Here is a 12,988-nt window from a genome sequence, read left to right on the forward strand (position 1 = left end):
TACATAGCACCTTTGGAAACAGTTTAAGTGCTTTGACAGACAAGCACAAACAGGCAAAATAACAGGGAGCTGAACACTTTAAGAACATGGAAGTGTTGGCATATTTGACATACTGGTCAAGAGGAAAAATGTATTTATTTTATCATATATGGATGCCATAAAATATATTTTTAAACTAAATATGTTTAGTAATATACAAATAGACAACAAAACCAATTTTTAAAAAACAGAAACATTCAAGAACATACATCAACACACAGCAATGTTAAGATGACTGTGCACTTTTATGCCTAAAAAAACTCTTAAATGTTTCCACACATTTTCAAATTCTCCTGCCTTTCCTCTGCTTATACAAGTCAGTCTCTCCAAAACACACAATACAAGATGGCATCTTCTTTATCCATACACGTATCATGGGTACATCCATTTTTCTCCAAGATAAAACTAGGCTTAGATTATCTAATCTATCCTGGAAGGTGCCTGGAGATCAAGGAATAATGACTGAATGCTAAAGGAGAAGTTTTGTTGTCTGTATTAATATTATTTATTAATTTAGTCTCATCTTAATCATTATCTGACTCTTTAACGCCAGCATGACTTATGCATGACTTAACATTTATGTTATATTATGTTATGTTATCTTGTCTTACTATTACTTTCATATGTGCACAATTTAAGAGGGACTGTGTAAAAAGGAGGAGGTGAGTTTAGAATTGTGGGGTAAAGCAAAATTAGTGTATATGTGAATAAGACATGACGCATAAGTAATAATAAAGATGTGTTACAAAACTCCTCCAGTTTAACACATATTTCACCACTTGGACCACTCCGTCCCAGCAGCGCTCCTGTCGACGCCTCGCCGTCAGTGATCACGTGTCATCTACTACAACTCGCTGAAGTTGGAGAAAAGTTTTGACAAGCCCCGGAAGAGTTGCTGAAGACCCAGGAAAAGGAGTCACATTGTCGGATAATAAACGCTGTTTTATCGCCGGACAAACGATGGAATCCGTCGCTCAGGTAACGGCACAGGCAGCGATGAAAACAGTTTTAGTTACCCCTAAAATAACGGGACGTCTCTTTCTTTTAGAAAACACCAAACTGTGTTCAGCAGTATAACGGCTCCTGTCTCATGTTGTGTCTTTATTCCTCATCAGAAAGTGCTGACTTCAGGGTTCAACCTTGATTTGGGGCCTCTGAAAGAGCCGCTGGCTTTCATCCGTTTGCTAGAATGGGTGAGTTTAATCAAATCATATTTATTTTAACCATATGTGTGTGTGTGTGTGTGTGTGTGTGTGTGTGTGTGTGTGTGTGTGTGTGTGTGTGTGTTTGTGGCGGGGTTTCTTCTACTTCTTCCTGGAGCTCTTCATCCCTGGTAGCAAAAAATAACCCACAAATTGATTATGCCGTTTGTCTTGTGACTCACTGCACGCCTGGAGAAGCTATGCAACCCCCCCCCCATCCTTTGAGCTGTAACACCGTTTCAAATATGACATGCACAGTCTGCATCAGTGCAGCCCAACTGTTAACCTACTTAGTTATTTGACCTGATAGGTAAACTTAAATTAGCTTCTTCTTGTAGGTGCTTTCACTTCTACTACTACACAGCTTATTGTTTATGTGCATGCCTTGTACATGGTTTCCTGTTGTATGTTGTTATGCATGTAACTGTATAAGCTTTCCCCACCACGGGGAAATGAATAAAGTATATCTAATCTAAAAACTGTAACGCAAGAATTTCCCTTCAGGGATCAATACAGTACTCTATAGTTATCTATTTTCCATATGGCTGAAAGATTACAATAAGTAATAAAAGAAAAAAAAAGGAACACGGTTCTGCTGAACTCTTGCACTGTCCACAGTGATGGCATCCTGTGATTAAGGATTTCCTGTCAAAAATGTGTTGCATAAAATATAAGGAAGTGTGTGTGTTTCTGCATATGTGGCAGTTTGATCAGCACTCTGTCCTGAACATCCCTATATGATTATGCTAACGATTCTCTTCTTATCTCTTGTCTGTGGTCGCAGGTGTTCTCCATATTTGCCTTTGCTACGACTGGAGGCTACAGCGGCACCACCAGCATCAACATCCAGTGTCAGGGGCGGGGCAGTGAAGAAATACACGCAAGCTTTAACTACCCATTCAGGTGTGTGAGCAAACACAGTCTCTCATCCCTCAACAGCTAGGAGCCACATTACTAGACTTTGTACTTCAACTATTGTCATAATTAATAATATAATATTCTGTTTGTGTTTTCACAGGTTGATGGATAATCCTTATAACATTCCTGACTGCAAAATCAATCAAACGACCACCACCACTGCTTACCTGACTGGAAACCACGCATCCTCTGCACAGTTTTACGTCTGTATCGGGGTGTTTGCTTTCCTCTACTGCATCGCCACACTAGTCCTCTACTTGGGCTACCAGCACGTCTATAGGGAATCTAGTCGTGGACCCACTGTGGTATGTTCACCTGGATTCTCCATATTTTTCATTTTCTTCTGGTCAAATGCTTGTGCTTAGCCATCTCTAAAAACCTTTGCAATAGAGTGAGATGAAATTACACGGTGTGTAAAGTGCTACAGGCTGTGTAAATTCATTGGTGATACCACTTATTTGAATCGATGAATTTGTTTTTTTATCTATGCAAGCAGTATTTAGATTTTATGCTTTATGTCTAACATTTTGCATTTGGTGTCAGCTGCTGGATTTAAAGTAGCCCACCTCATCTTGGAATCTAAACTGGAGGTCGAGGAAGTGCATGTAACAGAGTTGTGTAAATGAAACAGTGGGAAGGGTGTGGTTCCCAAGCAACTGAGTGATATACTGCACTAGGTAGTCTGTTTCCAGAGAAAGCTCTTGAGTGATCATGGTCGGTTTAGTGGTTTTATTCTGATCGTATCTTCTTTTCTAAGGACCTGTTGGTGACGGGAGCCTTTGCCTTCTTGTGGTTGGTATCTTCCTCTGCTTGGGGTAAAGGCTTGTCTGATGTGAAGTGGGCCACCGATCCTGTGACCATTGTAAGCCTTACTGAAGTTTGCAAGGGTAGCACCAACAAGTGCACCCCAGGTGCTATGCCTCACATGGGCCGACTAAACGCCTCCGTGGTAAGTTGTATGCAAATTAGTCTTTTCCAGACACACTTAAACTTGTGAAACTTGGTTTCATATATTTAACTTTTGTCTTATTCTTTGGCAGATTTTTGGTTTTCTTAACCTTATCCTGTGGGGCGGTAACTGCTGGTTCATTTACAAGGAGACGCCATTCCACAAATCAGCCAACCAGCCTGCAGAGGTGGAGGGAGGAGTTGGGCCATCGTAACTACACAGCTTCTTCATTTCAAAACTGCCCTACATGTAGTTTTATTAAATTAGTCATTTTGGTACTATTTGTTCAAAGATAATTCCTGTAGATTACAAGACATACATTTCTAAAATGGACTGCTCCTTTTTTGTATTGATTTTACATTTAAGCCTGTTTAATCTCAAGTACATTTCAGAAACTAAAACTTGAGTTTATATTGAAAACGATACAATCTTTAAATAAGAGCAGTCAAATATGTTAATCGGACAGATGCTCAGTTTGTATGCTGTAACATATTTATACCCAGGTATTGAAAACAAAGTGTCCTTTATTTCCGATGGTACTGCAGGTGTGGACTGTACAGCCTTATTAGTGATGAATCATAATGCAGCGTCTCTGTTACCTGCCAGCAGTATTTCTGTACCATACAGTACATCATTTCTGCCATCAGCATTTTCTTTAAAAAACAAACAAACCAACCAAATAAACTCAGGGCTATTAACTGTGCAAATTATAAGATGCCTAATAAATAAATACCTGAAGTGCATTTATTATTAACATAAGTCTAAACAAATTTTAGTTCAATCGTAAGACATACAAGAAGCATTAAAAAGTATTAATGTAAAATAGTTGCTCATTGGAAAAATAATTCTGTTGCCAATATGAGATTATTTATAATGGTTTTGTATCTTTTTTTTTTCTTTTTTTTTTACATTAACTTGCACCTCATCATCTCACTAAGTAAAGGCTAAATTTACTGTTTTAGTCTCACAGCTGAATATTCCGTTGAATGTAGTGAAAATCTCCGTTTAGAGGATTTCAAACTTTTAAAAACTTACTTGGTAGAATTTGTGATCTTTTTCCTGAAAGGACTGTTCTCTTTATCCTGAATGTTTCTAATATTTAAAATTAAGGAATTTCTAAAACACCCCAGAAATGTACTATGTTATTTCAGAGCTAATGTACTATCAGTTGTATAGCCTTAGCTAGTTGTTAGTAGTTGGTAGTTGCTGTTTATTTGCCTGATATCTAACCTGTTACTAATTAATCGCATACTTGTTTTGTTGCTTTTGTCTGGCTTCTACCTTCACTTTGTTTCAATGGAAGCCAAGTGTTTTTTCTCTGTTACTGACATCATTATGATTTCCTACTTTGATATAGTCTGCTTGATTCACAGTTTTGAGTTTGATCCACCACTGTGCTGATAAAAGTGTCACATAGATGAGACTGGAGTTCCTGTTACAGTCCAGGAAGATTCTGCATGGACATGAAATGCTGTGTGTTATTAAAAGGAAGAACTGGATTTGTTGCGTGTCTGATTTTATGCCTGATTGTTTCACTGGTGGTAGCACACATACTGCACATGTTCATCAGGTGAACACACACACACTGGACATAAGAATCACAGTGGACTCAGGTGGTCTCAGTAATCTGGGTTTGATAATATTGTTGAGGCATTCAGCAAGCTAAATCAGTTAACATGCAATACAGTTTAAAACGCACTAGGTGGCAGACATGCTGCTTCTACCAGTCATCATCAGCTGACACAAAAAAACAAAATGCACACACACACAAGCTTTTAAATGAACCTCCTGACATGCATCAGTCCAGTTTAAGGTTGCATTCACAATGCTGTGGTCTGTCATTGAATCAGATACCTAATCCATTCGTGTTAATATTAACCAAAAAACCTCCAGGCTTTAGTCAGGCTATAATCTAGAAATTATACTTAAATTGACATTATGTTCAGCTTGTATGAACCAACCAAACTGCTTATTTTTAGTTTGGTTGAAATTATTGTTGTAATCTTTTGCAACAATTATGAAATGATTTGTTGATCAACAGAAAAATAATCAATGTTGATAAGTGATCAATAACAATCCTTAACCCTCAAACAAAATTATCAGTCATTGTCCAACTTCTTAGAACATTTTATGTGTTTTGACTAAAATAAGACACTGATAAAAATGTGAAAAGCAGTTTAACATTAGTCACACAAGTGACATGTGGCAGATTAAGATGAAAATGAAAAACATCCAAGGACAATTTTTATACACATAGATATAAACCTTTTATATCTACAGATGCTGCAGGTCCTTTTCCATGGTATTCACCATGCTTACAGGTGCCAAGAACAGACAAACTAAACATTGTCTCCAGGGCCTTTTGAGTTTTTTATGGCCACAAAAGTTTTTCCTTCATGCAAGGAAGGAGAGGAGGAGGCGATGTGATTGCCATTAGCAACTACACTGCCAGATGGCACTAAGTTCTACACACCAGTCCTTTAATTTTTTCTAACTTTAAGAAATACATTATCCATCTTATCTTGTGAAGCTAGGTGACAATTGCTGCTTCCAGCAAATCAGGATGGTCCTTCTAGCAATTAAGGATGTGAAGGCAATAACTTCTCGAGTCTTGCCTGTAATGGGACATGGCACACTCTTCCCTTAAAGATCTTTGTGTAAGCGGCAAAAATATCAGTCCAGAATGTAAAAAGTTTGAGGCACAAAACATGTGATCTGCTGGTTCACCTTTACACTGAGGGCAAGAGGGGCCTGCATGAGGATATACTTCATTAGGTACACTTGAGGAATCCAATATAATCCAATACAACTCTGCCATAAATTTGACTTCTATGAAGCTTATGATGTTTCAGTTTTTGTTGAAACTGTCATTACCCACTAAGCACTACCTCTGCTAAATGCTGTGACTTTCATTGTCTACAGTCTAATTTAATTGTATTTTGATCTCTATTTGTAGTTCTATTTCTTATTTGTCTAAAAAAAACAATATAATTTTACTTTTATATAGTTTTCTATTTGTAAATTGTAATGTAAATTTGATTTTAACACAGGTTTAGTTTCTCTCTTCATTTCTTTGCACATGTCGAATTTCTATGCACATATTTAACTTACTTAGCACAGGTAAAACATTTTTGCACAGGTTTAAATGCATATCTATTTTATAGGTTACCTTTAACCTGTAGTTTTACATTGATCAAATGAGCTTTTAAAACAATTTTAAGACGCATCAGGCCGTAATGTGTGTTAGATACATATGTCTTCATTTAGTATGTTTCATACAGAGTGTGTTGTCACACTGACAGGCCACTGTGGCGTTATTTGCCACACGGCGGCGAGCTTGGTGACGCGGATGCGATGCGCGTGAACTGACGGTGTCAGCTTCGTGAACGCGCGCAAGAGCAGCAATGGCCGCTTTGGATCGGCGAAATCCTAATCTCGACGATTTTGTCGGATTAAACTGGAGTTGTTGGGTAGATAGGGTGAATATTTTACCATCTGACGGTGAGTCTCGCTCCCTGTCCCGGCCGTGGTCCATCCTCACGTCACAGAGTCACACATCCTGTGATTTATTTGTCGTTACATACACACAGAGAGCGGCATAAAGGGCGACCCAAACAAAAGACCCGCTGGGTCCTAGTGCAGGGTGCGTTTTTTTTTTGCTAAGGTGGTTAACTGACAACAAACAACAATAATTAAAATTAAATGATTGTTTCTCACTCGTCTTATTAATGTAGTAATAAAACACGTGTTGTGAATACAACACGGACGGTTTACCTGTGCACAGGTGGATACACCGTTAGCCTGAGAGCTAATGTCACACCAAACACAACAACACCAGCGTTAAGATACTTAGGAAGGATTTGTCCTGCTCGTTAACGGCAACACTGATCAGCTAACGGCTGGACCTGTGAAGTATGACGTTGCTGTGACAGGAGATGCTTCATGTGCAAGTTTTATGTGCTTAACTTTTGTTTTTCGGAGTAAAATCAGGCTCTCAAACCAGGAGCTCCGATTTGATTCGAACGACATGTTCCGGGTTTCACTCAGCACGGCTAACCAGATATCTCATTACACCTGTTTCTTGGGAGATGCAGTAGTTCATGCTGGCTGTTTTGTGTCCTTTTCATGCAGCTGGGTCCAAGGCTGAAGACAGCAGCAAGTATGGGAGGAACTGCTCTGAGACAATGACCCTCAGGAAAGAAGGTGAAGTCAAGAAACCCTGTGTTCATTCAGCATCTCCAAGAAGTGTATTTAACTCTGTTTTCTCTACAGATATGCACATATATGGCTACTGCCCGGCACACGATGAGATCTATCTGGTGGTGTGCAGCCACTGTGGGGAGGTGGTGAAGCCTCAAGCCTTTGAGAAGCACTGTGAGAGGCGTCATGGTCCTCTCACCAAGATGTGTGGACAGTCGTCTACGTTGGCTCCACAGCAGCGACCTCGCCCTGGTCTCCCTCTTTCAAATGTGTCTTCCTCTAGAGAGAGGCAGAAGGATGGCAGGTGTCAAGAAGCGAGTGGCCCCTCTTCAGCTGCGTTACCTGTCCGCCAGCACAGGCCTAACAAGGCCCAGAAGGAGACAGTGAGGTATTTACTAATAATGTTTGCATCAGAAAATAGTACCATTATGACTTATGGCTCTATTCAGCTACTGAGATTTTATGTTTAGTTTATTCCTAATAAGAATATCATGTATTATTATTGACTGTTGTCCTGAGCAGAAGTGGAATCAGAGCTAATGTTTCCAATTTGGACCCATGATTGCAGTGTTTATGATCATGCATTTTACTTTTGCTTACTAATTAGCTGTAACATTTTTGCAGCTAATCACAGCTGTATGAGCACGCATGAATATATATATACATACATGTATATTATAACAAAATATTATAGGGAATGTACAGCTTTTGATAGTGTAATGTGTTTTTTAATTAATATATTTAATTTTTCACCTCTATGTTCCACTAGAGGGAGGTCACGTAACTCCAGTGGTACCCGTACTATAGTTTGGGAAGCATTGGTTAACATCACAACACTACAAAGTGGATTTACTCCTATATTGGAGATGATTAACTCAGACATGATTAATTTGTCCTTTTTGCTTCCTTATTTACTTTGTTTTGTTTTGTAAGTCGAGCTGTAAGAAGACAGCCTAAAGTTCGTTAGTATCATGGATAAGTTTAAGTTTAGAGCTGACATGATATGCAGTTATCTTATTAGTTCAATATGTCACTGACTCAGTTGGCACAGCAGAAGAAACCTTTTTACACAAAGAACGTCTCTAACTCCCTCTGCAGTTTTCCGACAGTAGAGAAGCTCCCTCAGGAGAACCTTCCCCTCCCACAACACACCTTGTCCACGCCTCGCCCCAGGGTTCCTCTGTGGCTCCCTGGACCTCTGCCCCCTGGCCACTGTTCTTCCTCCACTTCTGCACCAGAGAGACCCTCTGCACAGAAATCCACAACCGGGCAGTCCATAGAGCCACACACTCCTCTGCGGGGAACGAGAACCTACAGCCGGATCTACAAAAACACTGATAGTAAGCATGCTGCTTTTCTGCTACACGTCTAAACTGTCCTCGTAGTATAATTAGATAGTGTGCCGAAGTGTTGCCTATTATTTTGTTTTAGAGAAAACGGCCATATGGTGCTCCATAAACAGCATGGATCATGTTGACCGTCTGTGTCCTGCTGCTGCTCACTGACTACTGTGTTTGCTTTCTTTCCCATAGAGAAAGAATGTGGCCTGAACAAACGCTGCGCTGTTCTGGATCCAGAAAGGAAGAAGCTGTGCAGCCAGGAGCTTATATGCAACGTAAACTCTCACTGTTACCATTATCTTTAATGTTGTTCATTATTAACAGATATATCTGAGTCTTTTGCCTCAGAAAACTATTAACAAATGCATTGTTTGTTTGGGATATGATGTAATGGCTCTTTTTTCCCCTCACTGTGCTGTTCTTCTTACGCAGACTGGTTCCATCCAACAGCAGCAGAAAGCGATGGGAAAGACTAAGACCTTTGATCAGCTCGCAGTGGAGCAGAGAACAGCCTCAGAAGGTCGAGACATGGAGCAGCTTCTTGTCAAACCGAAAGACAAAGAGCATTTGGAAGCTTTTGAAGATAAAAAAACAACTCAGGGCTGTAAATACAACTTTAACAGCAATGTCCACATTCTCAGGTATGAAATATTTTCGTAAGATTTCATTTTTATTTTATATATTGTTACTGCAGATTTATGTTGTGATTCTGTTCATGACCTTGGATAAACAAGGGCACAAACCAGTCTCTGCTTATACCTGTTTAATGCAGACAAAATAAACAATGGATTTTGTTAAATAGCAAAACATTTAATTAGAAAAATACATATACAATGAAATTATATTGATATAAATTATAAAGAGTTTACAAATGCAAAGCCACTTGAAATTGAGAGGCCAGTTTGTTTGATTGATCTTAAGTCAAAAGTTAAAAGAAGATTTTTTTATTTTTTTCAAAGAGAGTGTGTTTGACAGTGGTAAGTAAGTTGGTCATGTGTTTGTTTGTGTAGCATGTAAATTGTTTGGGAAGCCCTGCTGCATAACGTACTGTATCTATTCTATTTTCTTCAAAGCAGGACCAGGGATCCCTCTGAAAGCTTTCCAGACGAGGAAGGTGACAGCACTGTGGAAGTGGAGGTACAGCCTCCCTATCCATTCAACCAGAGCCTGCTGTCAAGCGAGGAGAGTGAAGATGATGAGCAGGAGGAAGCCACAGACCTCCCTGCCACACCCTGGCACCCTAAACCTCTCGGGGTGAGTCCAGACATACAGAAACACAGCAGCGGCCAGTAGAGAGTGGGATTTAGTGTCATAGGCTCGTTTCAGACTTAAAGTAGACTCAAAGTAGTTCTGTTAGGGCGGTCGGTAGTGTAGTGGGTTGTGCGGCCGCCCTGTGTGTAGAGGCTACAGTCCTCACTGCAGCCGGCCCCGGCTCGAAACCCACATCGGACGGCCCTTTGCTGCGTGTCATTCCCCCTCTCTCTGCCCCCTGCTTCCTGTCTCTCTTCAGCTGTCCTATCATAAAAAAGGCATAAAGGCCACTAGGCCAAGTTCTGTTTTAATGTTTTTAGAGGAAAATAGTGGATTTTGATTTTGTGATTGTGATCTTGTGATGTATCAATATATACTGACTACTGATTCTTTATAAAGTCACTGTTGTCAGGAGTGGAAAAGGACATCTTTCACACACGAGTGTCTGTACTTATAAATCTGTTTCTGTTCTGTAGCTATGCACTTTTGGATGCCGCACGTTGGGATGCAGCATCTTCACCTTCGACCGGCGCTGGCAACATCTGCGGTTTGCCCTCAGTACCATGTTGGAGCACCATGTCAGCACACACTTGTGGAAGTGAGTAAGAAATGTCACCGGAGCACCTCAATGTAAAGAAAACATGTTGCTCATTGAGCTGGGAGGCATCCAGTCAGAATCCAGTATCTGACCTTTAGAGTCCGAACACACTGTAGACCAGGGCGCTCAGCTCAGTCTGGTTTATTTCCTTTAAGAATTTATTATTATATATTAAAATTTTTAGTATAATACTTTGCCAATAGTTGCTGGGCCGTAACATAACATTTGTAACTATTCATTTTGAAATAGGAAACGCTTGACTGACCAGCAGTGTCAGTTACTCAGTAACTCAGTAAGTCTTGGACTTCCGTGTCTAGAGGGCTGGTCCTGCTTTGCTAGAGGGATTGATTGCATTGCCAGGTAACTTGATTTTCACAACATTAGCAGACAGACTTAAGAAATGCTGTTTGCCAGACTATTGTTCAGACTCAATCGCTGAGATGTTAGCCAACATTTTTGAGGATTAGCCACCGGATAACCTGTCTGAGACTGTAAATGAGCCACCAGAACCACATCTGAGTATGTGAAAATATCTTGGATGTTTTGTTTTCATTTTGTTTACATGAAATTACACTGAATACACTAATTAGCCTCATGTTTTTCTTTTTGACTCAGGAAAATGCCTCAAGTATCATCCGGTCTCAGGTCACGGCATGTCACACCTCCAACTGTAGGATCACCTGTTTGGACAGGAGCCAGACCCTCCAAATCCACTGGCTCCGTTAGCAACGAGTCTACCTCACTGGGACAACTGGAAACCAAAAGCAGTCACAGTACCAAACCACCTTCTTCTCCTGTTGGACGACCTGGCAAGGTTCGTCTGACTGAGACTGAGATTATGCAAGATACGAGCGCAGCACAGAAAGCTGCCAAGCTGTCACAAAGCGCTGAGGACAAATCCTCCAAGTACATCAGGGACTCCCCCCTCCACGAGAAGAGCCAGCCACATGTGCCCTCCTCACAAGGACCAATAAATGGTATCTTGTCACATGGAAAGAAGCCATGTCCTCCTCTCCACCGCTCCTCCCGCAGCAGAGTGAGGCCCCCAGGGATTCAGCAGAAGGTGGTGGGCTATGACCACAGGGGTCTTACCCAGAAGCGCAAAGGCAGCAATGAGTCACAGGCTCTATGCTCCACACTATCCAGAACCTCCAAGTGTCAACGCTTGTCCTCCCCCTCCCACTCCAACCTCCTTGCCTGGAAGGGAGAGAATATCGGGGATGTGCTCGCTTGGGGCCTGGATAAAAGATCCAACTCTTAAAGAGTGAGTAGACTGTTTTTTTGGTGGATCTATCTCTTTAAGCTGGAAAACATGAATAAACAATTCATGTGTTTGCAGGTGACAGTTGTTTACTTCTCATCTCTGCAGCCAATAAAGAGACCAGCCTTAAATAGACCACATGGAGGAGAGGCCTGCTGCAGGCTGTACCTGCCGCCAGGATAGTGTGAGTGTGTGAATGTGCTTGTTGTGTGTTTGTGTGTATGTTTCTGTCCACATTTGTTTATGTCTTCATATTTTTATGCACTGACATCAGGAATAAATATTTGTCAGTATATTACCATATACATGTGTATTTTTTACAAAATTGCTATTTTTCTATGTGATTAAATGTGTCAGTTTATTACCTGTGTAAGAATGAAAAATACCTCATACTGCGTCATGCTGCTAAAATGACTATTCATGGCAAAGCAATTAAAACTTCTTGAATCCTATAGCCCTGTGTCTTTTTATTTTTTGTTTCTGTAATTAAAGATAAATTAAACGTTGCATTTTCCGGGTATATTTGAAAGCTTTTCTCCAATTTTCCCAATAGCTTTCCCAATATTCTCCCCCACATCTTCTGATGAACCACCGATGTATTTATAGTATTTCTGTGTACAGACAAACACTGCACAAGTACATATAAACTGTGTAAATTATCCATTAAGTTATATAATAAGTTCCAATTGTATGAAAGTTCTGCGGTGGATCTCCACGGTAGCTCACCTGGTAGATCACGTGTGCGTCACGCGGTCCTGTTTGATTCCAACTCATGGCCCTTTGCTGCATGGGTGCTACATCAAAAGTAGTTTCATAACGATGTTTTAAAAAAATCTTTACCCTCATTTTAAATTTTGTATTATTCATATTTGCATAGAATGTACAAAAAATAATAATTTTACAGCTTCTCTATTGATCATTATCAGTGTAATGGTTTAGAAAAGAAGCGACTAGTAAATGTCAGTTTACATGCAGCAGCAGGACATTACCTCATGTTACCACTAGATGGTGTTGAGTTATCAACGTTGCTCCTTAGAAAAAGCAAACTTGGTGAACCTTTAACCATTTCCACCAAGTTATATAAGCACACACAAACCTATTCAGTCATCAAATGTAGGTATATTTCTGTTACTAATCAAGGAAATACATAGTGTGTTGTGTTTAAAGTATCCCAAAATGGCACCTTTTTATTTACTGTGTTAGCAGTTCTTATAATAATTTTGGCAAAAT

The 12,988-nt window shown here is 40.1% G+C and overlaps 2 protein-coding genes across 4 annotated transcripts; both read left to right on the forward strand.

Moving 5' to 3' along the window:
• The first annotated feature begins 859 nt into the window (after positions 1-859).
• Positions 860-4,607, forward strand: sypl2b (synaptophysin-like 2b). The gene is made up of 6 exons (XM_010740766.3): positions 860-1,017; positions 1,155-1,232; positions 2,026-2,144; positions 2,260-2,464; positions 2,917-3,108; positions 3,200-4,607. The coding sequence occupies exons 1-6, from the start codon at positions 1,000-1,002 to the stop codon at positions 3,320-3,322; spliced, it is 735 nt and encodes a 244-aa protein (XP_010739068.1). The 5' UTR covers positions 860-999; the 3' UTR covers positions 3,323-4,607.
• A 1,817-nt stretch (positions 4,608-6,424) lies between these two features.
• atxn7l2b (ataxin 7-like 2b) lies at positions 6,425-12,210 on the forward strand. 3 transcript variants are annotated; one of them, XM_019259231.2, is made up of 10 exons: positions 6,425-6,609; positions 7,240-7,311; positions 7,381-7,696; positions 8,407-8,648; positions 8,841-8,923; positions 9,081-9,289; positions 9,722-9,902; positions 10,376-10,497; positions 11,113-11,761; positions 11,837-12,210. In XM_019259231.2, the coding sequence occupies exons 1-9, from the start codon at positions 6,513-6,515 to the stop codon at positions 11,756-11,758; spliced, it is 1,968 nt and encodes a 655-aa protein (XP_019114776.2). In that variant the 5' UTR covers positions 6,425-6,512; the 3' UTR covers positions 11,759-11,761; positions 11,837-12,210. The 3 variants fall into 3 exon arrangements, with proteins under 3 accessions (XP_019114776.2, XP_019114777.2, XP_019114778.2); XM_019259232.2 differs by having other exon boundaries at positions 11,867-12,210; XM_019259233.2 differs by having other exon boundaries at positions 9,725-9,902.
• Positions 12,211-12,988: the final 778 nt, after the last annotated feature.

This window comes from Larimichthys crocea, chromosome XV (assembly GCF_000972845.2).
Source record: "Larimichthys crocea isolate SSNF chromosome XV, L_crocea_2.0, whole genome shotgun sequence".
Lineage (NCBI taxonomy): Eukaryota > Metazoa > Chordata > Actinopteri > Sciaenidae > Larimichthys > Larimichthys crocea.

What these genes read in the sequence shown, in the direction of transcription:
- sypl2b (XM_010740766.3), top strand. An exon ending in TCATCCGTTTGCTAGAATGG is followed by an intron (nt 1,233 to 2,025) that starts GTGAGTTTAATC and finishes CTGTGGTCGCAG; the next exon opens with GTGTTCTCCATATTTGCCTT. An exon ending in CTAGTCGTGGACCCACTGTG is followed by an intron (nt 2,465 to 2,916) that starts GTATGTTCACCT and finishes TTCTTTTCTAAG; the next exon opens with GACCTGTTGGTGACGGGAGC.
- atxn7l2b (XM_019259231.2), top strand. Translation starts at nt 6,513, where the DNA reads ATGGCCGCTTTGGATCGGCGAAATCCTAATCTCGACGATTTTGTCGGA. An exon ending in GATCTACAAAAACACTGATA is followed by an intron (nt 8,649 to 8,840) that starts GTAAGCATGCTG and finishes TCTTTCCCATAG; the next exon opens with AGAAAGAATGTGGCCTGAAC. An exon ending in AGCAATGTCCACATTCTCAG is followed by an intron (nt 9,290 to 9,721) that starts GTATGAAATATT and finishes TTTTCTTCAAAG; the next exon opens with CAGGACCAGGGATCCCTCTG.